The 14,798-nt window shown below is 42.6% G+C and overlaps 1 protein-coding gene across 1 annotated transcript in view; it reads right to left on the reverse strand.

Moving 5' to 3' along the window:
• Nucleotides 1–14,798, reverse strand: part of creb3l1 (cAMP responsive element binding protein 3-like 1) — a 36,495-nt gene that overhangs the window by 10,295 nt on the left and 11,402 nt on the right. The window contains exons 2-8 of the mRNA XM_041966499.1: nucleotides 12,403–12,535; nucleotides 11,065–11,151; nucleotides 3,115–3,269; nucleotides 2,933–3,014; nucleotides 2,547–2,749; nucleotides 1,729–1,875; nucleotides 1,338–1,396 (exon numbers count right to left, since the gene is read on the reverse strand). Coding sequence (XP_041822433.1) covers nucleotides 1,338–1,396; nucleotides 1,729–1,875; nucleotides 2,547–2,749; nucleotides 2,933–3,014; nucleotides 3,115–3,269; nucleotides 11,065–11,151; nucleotides 12,403–12,535 — 866 coding nt within the window. The remainder of the gene's footprint in view (nucleotides 1–1,337; nucleotides 1,397–1,728; nucleotides 1,876–2,546; nucleotides 2,750–2,932; nucleotides 3,015–3,114; nucleotides 3,270–11,064; nucleotides 11,152–12,402; nucleotides 12,536–14,798) is intronic.

Raw genomic sequence — 14,798 nt, forward strand, 5'->3', positions numbered from 1 at the left:
TCAGTCTGGCCTCGGTAATGTGGATCCTGTCCGATCAAACGCCTTCTCTGCACCCAACAAAACGACCATTTCAAGAGTTGGAGAGGCGGAGATAGACTCACGATTCATTCACTCGGCTCACGATTTGGTTCACATAAACTTTCTGCCACTTACGGATGGATGACTGACCTACTGTGATTTGTAAAGTTCGCAGTAAAACTCCTCTTTTTTCTAATGTGCACTGAAACAAATGATATGCACACAAATAAAAGCTTTCAGCATTTCCCAAAAAAGCAGTGGGAATATGTGATGAGACCTGCTGGCTCTCGAAAAAGAAACCTTGTAGGCCTTGTGCGGTTCGGATAATAACTTCAGTGTCCTGTTAGCCCACCTGACATTACAGTGTCACTTGTGTTTTATAGGCCACGAGGCTGATATGTGATTTTGGCTGCAGGCTGCGGTGAGTGTGACCTCTTACAGAGCAAGTCTCCCAGGAGGGCGGAGAACAACTTGGCCATAAAGTCCCGAGCATCGTTCCCCTCCATATTTGCGGCAGTCAGATTTTGGCTTTTTGAACGGTATTCCAAGTCTTCCGCTTTGGCTGTGAGCGCCGTATTCTCCTCCATCACTGATTCTAGCTTGGACTGGAGCCCACGTGCGTCAACCTCCAGCTGTGTCACCCTGTCGCTATGGTCAGATAGGCTAGTCTCAACCGCTCTGACAGTAAAAGCGTGGGTTGCCAAAGTCGACTGAAATGATCCGACTAAGGAGCTCGAAGGAGCTATTCAGGAGCGCTGTGAGTTCGCTAGTCATACTTTTCCTCAGCTTTTTAAGCTCTTGCAGAAGTTTCATCTGCCATGTTGCTACAAACTCGAGCTGATTTTGGGCTTGAGTAGTCGCCTTACTGCTTATTTTTACTGCTTTGCTCATTCTGCCTCTCATTCGGAGCTCCACTGAGCCTCTTTAACCATGAAAGTATATATTTTTGTTTTGAAAGATTTATGTCTTCAGCAGAAACTAATGGACATCGTGGCTGAGAGCGACAGACAAAGTAAGGAAGTCAGATGGATTAATTACAGATCAGTTCAGGAACAACAGTGTGATGTTTTATTCCAGATTGCAACAGCTACATGTATGATGTGAATAATCTGGAAATATGATCTGACAGCTCTGGCGAGACTATTCTGATATTATGGCCACTGATATAGTGTAGTATGATTACTTTAATGCTGTTTGAGTGGACTATAATGGGAAAAAAAGGTTTGGAAATACACACAGACAGATACAAAGGTAAACCAAAAGGAGTGGAAAAGGAATGGAAAAAATGGGAACAACGATTTTTTTTTTGCGAGCCTTACTTTTTCTCCAGACATTCAACATACTCCTTCTTCTTCCTCCGACTCTCCTGAGCTGATATCTGGGGAGAAAAACGGAAAAATATCAGCGAGATGCAAAGACATTTTTTCATTTCTATATTACTAACCTTTCTTAGTGTTAGTCACCCAAAGCAGTTTGTTGAGATGGAGCTGATTTGCAACCCTAGTAAATGCTTTGAGTCCTTACAGTATTTCTGTTTCAACACCACCAACATCATTTGTCATTAGTCTGAGCTTATTGATGAATGAACTGATTTTTTTTTCAGCTCTGCTTCACTCTAAGAATAGAAGGCAGTCCGAGTCACTGCTTCTGTAAATGGCTGATGTTCAGTGCAGCTGTGAGCACGAACGAAATGAAAGGTGCTGTGTTTACCTTATTTTTGATCTTCCGTCGGACTCTCTTCAGTGCCTTCTCTTCACTCTTAGTGAGAGGAAGTTTGTTTGGTACTGGGTACCCCTCTGCCACCAGGGTCCTCTTCTCTTCTTCTGTCAGCATGAGGGGTCCTGAACCCTGCAGCTTCTGCACAATGACACAAGCACTACATCAATATATTTCTAACCATTATAACAAAGAGCCATACAGACAATGGCCCATTTTATGAACAGATTATAGGACCTTTAACTCCACCATGACAGCTGGTTAACACACCCAAATTCCCGACTATCCATCACTAACAGACAAGTTAACTAAGACAACAATAAACAACAATATATAGTCATGCAATCTGTAGCTATCACTTGACATATGATCAATTGTTATGCGCACAAAATTGCAAAAGGCTCCCCCTAATATCTCAACCCTGATTTAAAGCTTAACACGTTAATGGAAGAATAATATTTCCATTCTTCTAATTATAAGCCAAAATTGCACATTAGAAGTGGAGTTGACAACTGCCATAAACCTAACACTTGGTGCATCCTGTTTACTGAACTATGAGCCATTGAATGAATGATTGTTATCACTTTCACTGAATAAGCAGCTCCTGGGTGCTGGAGGCACCATAATATTTTCACCCCACCCATTAGTAGAACAGGTTGGGCTGTGCTGAACATGCATTTTATTTTAAGCTAACTCCAATTTGCTGTAGTTCTGTTATAATGCAGAATAAAGTGAAGGTGACTGCTGACTAATGCAGAGAAAAAAAGAGTCTGGAAGGGCAGAGAGATGCAGGGAGGCGTTCTTTTACTCACATGTGGTGCAGTGAGGAGGGGTGAAGAAGAGATGGCTGAGGAGGAGGAGGAGGAAGAAGAGGAGGAGGCACGACCTCCTGGCCTCTGTTGTGGTTGAGGGGAAGCTGGTGGCAGAGGGAGGTGTGGGGAGGAGGGAGGGAGGGAGCCGTCACTGTCGCCGTGGTTACTGCTGGGAGGGGTGGGTGGGAGCTGGAGAGCGTCATCTAAAGGAGAGGAGGGTGTTGACTGAGCGCTTCTATTTTCAACTACTCTCCTTTTCTTTGACAAGTGTATTTCTGGTAACTGGAACAACTTGCTACACATGAGATGTGTGCTGATGATGTTTTGTGGCACGTGGGTGTGTTTGTGCATCTGTCTGAGGTGTGTGTGTGTGTGTGTTTGTTTACCGCTGGGCAGGCTGAGATACTGTCCAATCTCTCTGGGTTCATCTTTTATGGCGACTGGCTTCACTTCGTCTTGACTGCGCTCCTACAGAAACACATCAATGAGAGCGATGCTGATGAACTGACCACTGACCGGTAAACACCGACAATAACACAGTTTGTAGTATTTCTTTGAGGATGCTAACCGTATGTCTCCATGGCGAGCCCCTGTGTGGGGGGGCGGGGCTTAATATGAGAGGTGGGCCTTCCAGAGGTTGAGGATCTAACCGCTGACCCACGTCAGGCTCCTCTTGTTTCACCAAGATGGCTGAAAGGTCCTGACTGAAGTTCCATTCAAATTCTAAGGAAAAAGGAAAAAGACATTTTTGTTTCAGCCAGGTATATACTTGTAAATAAAAAAACCACTTTAAGTTAAAACAGTTAAAATTTTAAATAAAGATGGTGATAAAAACATCACAGGTTCAGAAAAGTAAACCTAATTCTAACCCAGAAAGCTCTTTGCTCTGCTCAAAAAGCAGAATGAACCACAATGTTTTGAGCAAATTAAGTAAATGTAACTACAGCGCATCTGTCTCCAGCGAGGCTTTGCTGTAGGTCTTCCAATGGGAAGTAACTGGTAGCTTATAAATCACACTTTCAAAGAGCTTCCCCAAAACATTTGAGCACTTCCTGACAAAGCTGGTCATTATAGACTGCTGGACGACATCGCTCTGGCAACTGTGGTGCATAATTTGTCTCCAGTGAGTGTGTATCTACCCTGAAATAAAAGATGGGCTGAACCAGCAACTCGTCTTCAGTATCCCTCCTGAGCAAAGAAACAGTTGCTGCCTTTCAACACTGCAGAAAATATGCATAATTGAGTGAACCGACAATGAGGTTCGAGTACAATTTTGAAGGAGGTTCACCAAAACACAATAAGGATATATTTCTCAGAGCATCTCACAGGTACACGGTTTAGTCTACTGTGAGCTGCACTAAGTATTTTTAGGGACGTAAGTGCCACTGCAGGGATGCAGGGAAGTTAGTCACAAGCACTCCTGGTATATTTGGTGTCCTAGTGGGCAAGATGATGAAGAGGCTCTGGTCCTCCCCACCACCAGCAGCATCCAACCTCCTGAAATAACCTCTGGCAAACCAAAGCGGACAGGGACTGATGTTTATTGTGGGGCAAACATCATCACAATTCATCAGTGACATGACATGAGTAGCAAAGATTCCATCAATAATTGCAGTCAGCTGACAAAATGTGCGATGACTGCAACAGAGCTGGACGGAAATCATATTTTCACGCCATTCATTCAGTCATTGATCTCAAAGATTCACGATAAACTCATGAGTCTTTTACTCAAATTGCCCTTCCTGGTTCCTAAACCAGCACGCCCACACCAGTGCTGCCTGCCGTGCTGTTGTAGCACAGGGCTGATTTCAGTCTGGACGTCAGCTAACCTCTTGCAGCCACCACTGCGCCACAGTGAGCTTAAATGCTATAAGATGTCACTACAGACCTCAAGAAAATCCTGCCACTGGCAAGAGAGGGTCATGTCTCCTGGAGTCTGTCTCACAAAGCAGGATTACTGAGTCAGGGCACTGAGTAAAACCTGAAACAGCCAAGTGCTCCAAATGTGGTTATTTTTTTCACTCAGCACACCATCCAACTAACTTAATTCCTATTTGTGAGAGAGAATCCAGATGCTGCGATCAACAGCATTACATGATCCAGAGTTTACTGACTCAGCGTCTTATATTGGATGTCTTTTAAGATACCTTTAAAGGAGCGTTCCAACAATCTTACACATGAAGATCAGTTTGCTTGTCATGGGAAATACTACTTATGAAGACTGGTCTTGAATGCCTTCTGTGGCTCTGGGTTGGCTTTGTTGAATCTGATAAAATCACTGATTTTGGGGCTTTTAAATCATAACAGAAAACCTGGATTACAATTTGGGGATGTAGAGTTTGAAAAATGTTGGGGTGTAACAGACAGGCAGGGTGTAATGAAACATGCACTTGAGTTGTGGGAATTGTAGTTTTTGTTTGAGCTTGACCCATACTTGGGTATAAATATGGGATATCAGTTTCTGCTGCATCATTTTTAACCACTATTTTTTCTTTCTTTCTTAATCCGTCTCTTTCAAGTGCCCACACTTTGTGGCAGTGCAACACTAAATCGCTGGAGAGTTGCTATAAAGTTAGATAAAGTACCGTCATCAGCCCACATCTTTTATGTAGCTGCACTACGACATTAAATGAAAATGATGCAGATGCATTTAACTACAAATATTTTGTTCACAATAACGTGCAGTTTATTCGGACAGTACTTGTGTTGACAGAAATTGTAACAATAGACTGAGCGATGGAGGTTAACTATGTATGCTTTAAATTAAGACCATTTTAAGGGTGAGCTGAGTGGGCGCTGTTCCAAAACACACTTCTTTTTTTTAACTTTTAACATTTAACTTTAAATTGAGAAGTGCTGCAGGTAGGCAGGCAGAGGCGGAGGGGTGTGTGATGTTTCAGCGAGTCAGCTTTTTTCATTTTAGAATGAGACATACACACCAAGACGGACACTTTGATGTTTGTCACAACACGCACACACACACAAACACACTACCGAAAGGCACCCATGGTGTATGGAAAGAGCACGGCAGCAGTTTAACAAGACAAGCGCTGGTGTGTGTGTGTGTGTTTGTGTGTGTGTGTGCGCGTTGGGAGTGAACGTCATTTTAATCACCTCCTGGTTTCCTAGCAACGTTCTGCTGGTAAAATGCTGCTGAAGTTTACAAGCTGTGTGTGCTGGGGAAAAAAACGGCAATCAAAGGGGTCAGCAAACTTCATTTGAATCTGCCCATTCGCCCGCTGGACTGGGACCTGTGGAGAGGCGGACATTCTGAAGTGACGCTGGCACTAGAGGAAAGGTCAGACCGTCTCTAAATCGTCAACATTTGCGGCAATTGTTTCAGCTCAGCTGAGTCTGTATCTGGCGATTTGGATTTGTGCTACTGACTAATTCAGTGAGGGCTAATGAGTTGATGACTATTCCAAAGCAGCATGTTAATGTCATCACAAAAAAACAACATATCCTCCCAGAGCTAGGCCAGCTGTAGTGCACGGCTGCAACTAACTATTATTTACAATATTGCTTTATTTAACAGTTATTTTCTTCATTAATCAATTGTTTCGTCAGTGAAATATCAGATAACAGTGAAAAAACGCCCATTATGATTTACTGAAGCCTTACCACAAAGGAGAGCAAAATATCCTCACATTCTGTGTGAGAGGCTGCAACTAAGGGGATAGAGTTAATGCAGCATTTTTGCTTGACAAGAAACATTTTCAGTCAATTGATCAGTCAATTGATTAATTAATTAACTGATTAATTGACTAGTTGTTTCAGCTCTACCAATAGATAAAGGACACGCTGAGCAAAATGTAGGGCTCTACACGCTGATGATGGGAATCATCAGTTGAGAGGCCTTCTCTTCCTACATTTTGTTAGTCGACACAGGTTAATCAGTCAAGTCCTGTCTCAAAATCAACCCTGACTAACCCTGATTAAAACACGGTGATGGAAACTGTTGAACATGTGTTGTATTTACCTAAGCCCTGACCACTGATTTATTAAAATACACTCATTACAGCCTCCCATTCGCCGCCACCTCCAGTTTGTCAATTTGCACTTACGTCTTTGATAAGGATGGTGACTGAAAACTTTCAAGAAATAAATGACTACATATCAGAGACTAGGAGATTAGGAGTAACATGTGAATTCAGTTTGGGGGTGGCTCCACTAATTACCTATCCCCCACATCCTCTCTATAAGCCAGACCCTCAGAAGCCTCTCCTAATGAGGCCGGTCCTGCTGCTAGCCTGAGCCTCGTTAAGCCTCCTGCCCCTGTTAAGCCAGGGCTTGATTGGAAGCTCTCCACCGCCATCGCATAATGAATACCAGAAGCTGCTAGCTGTTAGCCAATACATAGGAAGGCTGACCCTGCACTGACAAAAACGTTGCATATGCATATGAATGAGTCAGTCATGAATACGTATTTAGTGTTCAATTTAGTATTGAATTTCTCCATTGTGAGATTAATAAAGTCTGATCTAATCTATTGTGTTCATACATACAACATGAACAGAAATAAAAGTAAGAAGCTGATGGTTCAAACACGATTCAACATGATTCAAATTGTCCCATAATGTTTAAAGGGGGGACAGTGAGATGCAGTCCACATACAACACAATTCAAAGTAAAATATTACATATTTTTAACAACTGGGTGATTAAATATGTTTTATACACAGGAGCTGAACAGGAAAGCAAGTTCCTCTGTTATGCATGTGGGTGTTGGTTGTTTGATTGTATACCATGTACTGCATTCCACACACTGAATATTAATCCCAAACATATGTGAAGGGGGTCTAAACATCATTTTAGACATATTGTTTTGTATTTTTGTAGAGTTGACCAGTGTTGTGTAACTGTAAAAGATGCGTCTGGATACAGTAAAACCTGATCCTCTCCTGAAACACTTTATGGAATCGCTCTGGATGCTGTTAATAAAAGAGACTCTGCCTGTGTGGCTAGTAAAAGCAGGTAAGAAATCCTATCATCGAGCAATGGCTAATGAACAAAGGCTCCTGGCAGTCATCACAGGGGGGTTTAAAGGTGGAGAGGTGGTGGCTGTGTTTGATCTCAGTGGGACAGCAGGGGTATGAAAACCGTAAATGGAGCAGCGCAGTAGGATCTCCAGTAAAACACACAGCGTCTCTTTGACTGAATGAGAGCAACAAGAACTAACACCATCGGCTGAGAGGGGAAAAGAAAACGAGACAGCAGGGTTCAAAACTCACGATCAGGTATCAATACGGAAACAACAAACATGTTGCAAACAACATGTTTAAAATGTGAAGAAGACCTGCATGCTCTTCCATTGTGGAATGATGACTGGCTGTGCAGTATCAATGTATTCGATGGGAGTTATGAGGTAAGAAAACATCCTGGAGGTCCATAGACTGGTGACACATGGGCCTGAGTTTGAGTTCATTTTATGTTATTCTAGGAGTACTAAAATGCTATGTTAAATAAAACAAACTATTTATTATTATTTTGTCCATCCCAACAAACTGAATCTGGTGCTTTTAAGGGGGCTCAGACTTGTGAACAGTGTGCAAAATTAGCAGCTTATCTGGCAGTTTCCTGTAAGACCATTGAGTGAGCGGTGCCAAATCAACCAAAATTTGATTTATAATTTGTATTGGATTCACTGTTTAACATACCCTCGTACAATTCTACTTAGGGAGGACCATAAATTGCTGTCTATGCTGTTCTTCAAGAGAATAAACCATGATCGACTAACTTCTTCATTCAGAACAAGCTGGCTGTCTGAAAGGTCAACTCACTTCTGACATCCCGAGGTGGTTAATTAACCTGATTCATCAAGACAAACAAGCTGCTGCTCTGATAGTGGTGGTCTCGCTGGATGCCAAGAAGGCCTGTGAGAAGGCAACAAAATGCAGCATGGACAAGGATCTTCTGAAGCCTGAGTACCAAGAGATCCCAGCATTTACATGCAAGTCTAACTACAGTCTACATGTGCGCCTGTGTGTTAACATCTATTGTACATGCACTGAAACACACTCCAAATCTCAGTTATGGTCCAAGGCAAATATTGTGGATAAACACTTGCAAGCCCAACCTTGAAATGCCATTGTTAGAGTGATACTGTATGACTGGATCAACTTTTCAGCTGCAGCAGTCTTGTCAAAATACTTTTCATGCCAAAATGGCAGCTAATGGTCCAGCTGTGTGACAAAAGATTTTTCAGAAGAAATGTGAACCAAGTGAAGAGGTAAATCTGAAAATGAAAAGTATGCAGTCGGTGTTCCAACAAGTGGCTTAATCAGACATGTGACACCCAGATCAGAGCGCAGAGCAACATTCTGCAGGTGGAGCATCAAGAGCAGAAGACCGCCCCAGTGATGAAGTCCAGAGACCATTTTTGTTAAAACCGCAAAAACAACGCTTCAAATAGCCACCATGCAAACAGACACGCAGGAAAACCCTTCGGTCATCCTCCATCCGACATACTACAATGGGTAAGAACATATGCTGGAAAAAGAGGATCACACTGTTGTATGGAGTTGGCGCCGTTTCACTTCAGTTGTTGTACCACAAAAAATATGAACACAAAATCTGGCAAATAACATTAAACTTCATTTATGGAGAGAAATCTGGGGGAAAGATTGATATATACCCAGGAAGTCATAATAACAGTATATGTATGTATATATAACCACGCATTTGTGCAGGGGCACCAAAGCCAAGATGTAAAATTGGTGGAAAAGTAATACTGAGCAGATTCAGGTTGCGAAATGCCTTTTGGATAAAGTTCAACGTCAAATAGGCTGGATTACATTCAAACACATATGACATGGAGGTTTCTCTCTCTGTGTGTGCATGTTCCACATGCGAGCTCTGGTATGCAACTGCAGACGAAGGCAGCGAATGACAAAAATATATACGAGCGACCATGAAATCAAAGCTGTCTAAATGTTTCAGGTTTTCTTTTAGGTTTTCGAACATCCTGTTTGCTTTGGCATCACATTTACATTTACATTTTTACCACCGCGTAGATGTTAGATTTGGATTGATCGGAGTGATTCTAACTCTGTTTTTCTCTGATTCATTCAGTCCGACGTTTTAAAGAGCAGAATATTATATAAATAAATATCATGGTTCACAGCATTGAACTGAAAACAATGCACAGGCCAGGCAGTCGTTTTATGCTGTGAGCAAGATGTTTTGTTCAATGTGGTGTTTTGGCAATCCAGGTAATCCAATATTCATACCAATAAAGTGGATTTAATTGGATTAAGGGAGACAGAGAAGGAATGATAAAAAACAGTTACAGAGAGAGACTGAGAGAGAGACAGAAAACGATAGAGAGAGACAGAGACAGAGAGACCAAGAGAGAGAGAAACAGAGAGAGAGACTGGGAGAGAGACAGAGACCGAGACAGAGAGACAGAGACCGAGAGAGAGAGATAACCTGTCAGAAGAGAGAGTTTCCGCTGCCTTCGGCTAAAGCTGCAGACTCAAAACCATATGCTTGTCATAGCGTTGTGTGTGTGTGTGTGTGTGTGTGAGTGTGAGTGTGTGTGTTAGGTGGGCAGGGCTTAGCTGGAGGAAAACTACTCAGACTGGGATCCTGCTGCTCAGACAGCAGGATCCCCGGGACAAACGGAGAACAGACAGACAGAGGGAGAAAGACAGGTACAGACAGAGACAGAGGAGGACGGCCAGAGACGCAAACAGAGAGGACGACGGGAGGAGATAATGAGGAAGGTTAGTCAGACAGAGAGAAAGACACTGTGGAATCTGAAATACACAGTATTTCTGTCTTACACTGCAGCAGACAAACACTCCTACAGGCACCTCTTGCATACAACATAACAGACAGCTGACCTATCAGTCCCAGTGGAACGTCGGCATCCTCCCCGCTGTTTAAGTCAGACTTGCAAACCAACCAATTGGCCTGTCTTCCTGTCAATCAACACATCAATAACCCCGGTCCTTATAAGACAAATGAACCATCATGCTTGCTTGTAACCAGTCTTTGCATCAAGCATCAAGGTTTGGTTGTGTCCCATTCAACATAATTCTAAGCAAACCTTAATTCTACATGTATATATAATCCAACATACGTCTTGAATGCAACTATTCACATGATATAAAGCTTCATTTTCAAGCAGTTCTGGTTATTTTGAAAAGGAGAACATGCAATACACCTATATTTGAAGCTAGGAAAACACTTTCAGAGAATGACAGCTGAAAGTAAGGGGTTTTTTTTTGGCCTGATCATCACACAGATTACATGACAGAGAGTGGATTAATTCAGTCAGAGTTTATGTGATTGAAAAGGCAGCAGACAGGGTCAGAGTGCATGACAAACACTATATCAGAGAGAAAACAGAGCCAACCAGACAAACAGGGGACAGCCAGGGTGATGAAGAAACAGACTAAACATCAGCCGCGAAGTTTTGGTTGGCTCGCCATTTTGCCAGGAAGTGTAAACTAAGCTTGCAAGGAGCAGAAGAATTTAAGAATTGGTGACACGTTTTAATGGATAGGATGACCTACCAGACTCTTGGTCCATTTTGACTGACAGGGCTGGGCTCTGGGGGGCGGAGTCTTCACTCAAAGAGTAGCTGTGCTCTGCTTGGATATCTGTGAGATTCAGAGGTCCTTTTCAGAAATGGAAAATGTGACATACCTGTCTTCAGTTTTGTCACTCAGGCGTACTGTAGGTGTCCATTATGTAACGATGTGGCAGAAAGAGCCAGAGTGTTCACATATTTACCACCTGGTGTGTGAGCGGTATCACAGTTGGGAGACATGACACTGACATGTGAAATGGGCTTCACATTTATGTAATAAGGCTCATGTCTGAAGGGGGCTTATTATCCATGATTTATTATCTCGACAGCTTTATTATCAACTTTACATACTTTACTGTACTGTACTGTAATATGAGAACGCCTGTGATCCGGCTGCCATGTTGGAAAACAGACAAGCCAAAACAAAATACCACCCAACTCACAGTACGTCGCCGGATGCTGTGTGTCTATAGCTTTGGTGACCATGGCAACATCTGACAGGGACACTGATTTGTCTGACTGCTTCAGCAGGCTGAAATAATCCACTGTAAAATAACTATGAGCATGGATAACGCCTATTTGAGCAGTTCTTGCATTTTAGTTTGCCAGTGAGTGCCTCGAAGTAGCTCAGCCAGTTAAGGCTTGAACCAACAATTTGCCTCCTCTTTACAGACCCAGCACCTGCTAGGTGAAGAGTACAAGTCTAATGTGTGTCCTTCTGGTTTAAAGAGCAGAGCTTTGGAAGTAAGAGACTTTGGCAACAGAAACTGGCTCTCATATGGTGGAATTCGACCTCTCTGGGGACGATCGAGCCAGGGTTGATGTCAGTATTTGGGAAGTTACAACTTGATACGGCCGGTGTTCCTGCAGAGTTTTGGCTTTCCATTCAAACCAAATAATTGGATTGGGAACTTTTCTACTCAGACATTAGCTCAGGAGTGGAGCAACTGGCTGCTGCACTGCTGGACATTATCTGAGTAAATGAGAAGGTCATGTAAATGTCACTATTAGCTGCAGTGAGGAAAACTATGGTATTTTTGGCCTTTTAGCATTTCAAGGCAAACATATTCAAACAGTGGTTGGGCAATGGGAAAGGGTTCCACCAACCAACTGCAGCTACCTGCTGTGAGATTTTAATCATTGGAAATAACTAGGAATCTTGGAGAAATGTTATTGGAAGGAATAACCACTGTGATCTAACCCCTGATGCATTTAGAGTTTTGTACAGTTCTTACAGTGTGTTCTTTTATTTTAATAGTTTGAGGAGCTGAGAGGAAAGTGGGGTGCATATTCTTGCAATCGTAATTAAAGAGGAGCTGACCTGGGCTGCTGTCTATGTCCATGTGCAACAGCGAAGGTCTGTCTGCCAGCAGGGGCCGCTCTAATAGATGGTCATCAAAGAAACTGCTGAATAATTCACTGCTGAAGTCGTCCATCTGGTCACCTGAGAAAGGCTGGGAAACATGAAGAGGAACACAGAGACAAAAATAGTTATTTTATCAGTAAAATAATGTTTTTCCATTTTTTTAAAATTAAGTCAGTTCCAACTCCAAATAAAACACTTTACTGCAGTGTTTTTGGGTATAGCTGGTAACAACGCAGTCTATGTTGTAATACCATGAGGTGATTTAATTAGGCATGAAAATATTGAGCCTCCACACATTGTTTTCCACCTGATGCTTCCTCCCTCTCGCCCCTCTTCCGATATTTTCACATCTAACCAGGTGAATTAGTTGCATGCATTGCTGTTGCGTGTATATTTACTTGATAGACAGATCCTTAAGGTAACAATACAGCAAGAAAGAAATGGACAGACTGCAGGAATTATTCACTTGGCAGCTTTGTGTAACTTTGATTAGCACCCAGCAGCTAGCTTGCTCAGACTATAAAGCTGTAATGAGGCTGCAGCGAGGCTGAGGCTAACATGAATCAGACTCCTGCTCGAACATGTTCAGTGCTGAAGTTTTTGGTTTAGCAGCAGTTGTTGAGGTGATACTAAGTGCAGCTGGACTGGGTAACAGTGATTCCCTGGCTGCAGTGCCTGCTTACAGAGCGGCCTCAGGCCTGTGGGGGCTCACCAATCAGAGCAGACTGGGCTTGTCAGAAAGAGGACCTTAAAAGAGACAGCGCTAAAGCAGAGCGTTTCAGACAGATGATGAATCGAGGTTCTACATCACTGTACTATATACACAGAAAAATGTGCTGTTTGAACATCAGAGCATGTAAACCTATTCTAGTAGACCCCCAAATAACAGTATGAACCGAAAAAAATGAGCATAATATGACATCTTTAATACTTTAGACCTTAAAATAGATACTTTGCAAACAATAATTGTATAACATGTGACCTCTTCAAATGTGTCATTCAACTACAATTATATGACACAAAGACAAGCAGCAACTCTTCACACAGGAGAAGCTGAAAGAAGAAAATATTTGCCATTCTTGCCTCAAGTAGCCTTGCAGCTGTATGACCCCGCCAACCAATTAAGTTGCAGTTTACATTCATGTCTGTTCAGACTCTTTATATATGTAGTGAAGACGTGAAGGGGGAATTTAATAAGAGGCATTAAGTGTATGTTTTTATCCCATCACCTGACGCTTAATATCAGGAAAACCAATGAGCTTGTGATTTACTGCAGTGCTTCAAATATGGATGTTGCTGCAAAGAAGCTTGAAATTGTAAAACGTGGATGCCTCATCCTCAACCTGGCAGCACAGAAGATCTATTCAATGATCACAGCTTCGAGGTGGACGGCCAAGATTAGTGTCACCAATTAAATATCTGACCAATTGTGAAATATGGTCACAATCTCTCCTTCTGTTCCTGAGTTATGGCGCTGAATAATGGCCAGAAAAGCGTTTTTACAGAACATGATGATGTCACAGTGAAGTTGACCTTTGGATATAAAATGTCACCATTTTATCTTATGAGACATTTGTGTGAAATCCTGTTAGAATTAGCGTGCGACATCTTCAGCTATGCCTACATTTTTTTTTTGTGCAGTCAGAGTGACCCTGACCTTTGACCGCCAAATTCTAATCAGTTTATCCCTGAGTCCAAGTTGATGTTTGTGCCACAGCTCAAGAAAGATATCGTGTCCACAAGAACGTGCCTCGGCACAGTGGGACGTACGAATGACCCGAAAACACAATGCCTCCGGCCACAGCTCTCGCTGACATGGAGGCATAAAATTTACTCTAGCCAATTTCAGAAAAAGTGGAAGGTTATTTTCTGCTGATCACTGGAGAGGCTGGAAAACATTTGCCATTTTTGACGGAAAAATGAGTCCGATTGATTTTCAATGGGCAAAACATGATCAGGATCAACTGATGAAAAATAGACTAGTTGTTTCGAATCCACTCAAGGCCATCTCTCAGAATGAGAAAGCAGACGACACTGACTGTGTTGATAGCCTGAAGACTCCCTGGGAAACAGCCCTGACAGATTCATCCTCAGTCTGGATGAATGAGTCACTGAGCAGAGAGACGATGTTCTGGAAGCCTGGGACAGCATGGTGCTCTGCTTTCACTGGTTTACACACACACACACACACACGCACACACACACAATATGAGTCACCCTGGTCTTAAGCAAAAATGCACAAAGCAGTACAAAAGCATGCACGCACACACACACACACAGATGGATTTGTTGGAACCAATCAACTGCACAAGCCAGCTCTGCTTGGAGACTTCTCGGGCAGACACAGCGAC

Source organism: Chelmon rostratus, chromosome 24, assembly GCF_017976325.1.
Source record: "Chelmon rostratus isolate fCheRos1 chromosome 24, fCheRos1.pri, whole genome shotgun sequence".
In the NCBI taxonomy this organism is placed as follows: Eukaryota; Metazoa; Chordata; class Actinopteri; order Chaetodontiformes; family Chaetodontidae; genus Chelmon; species Chelmon rostratus.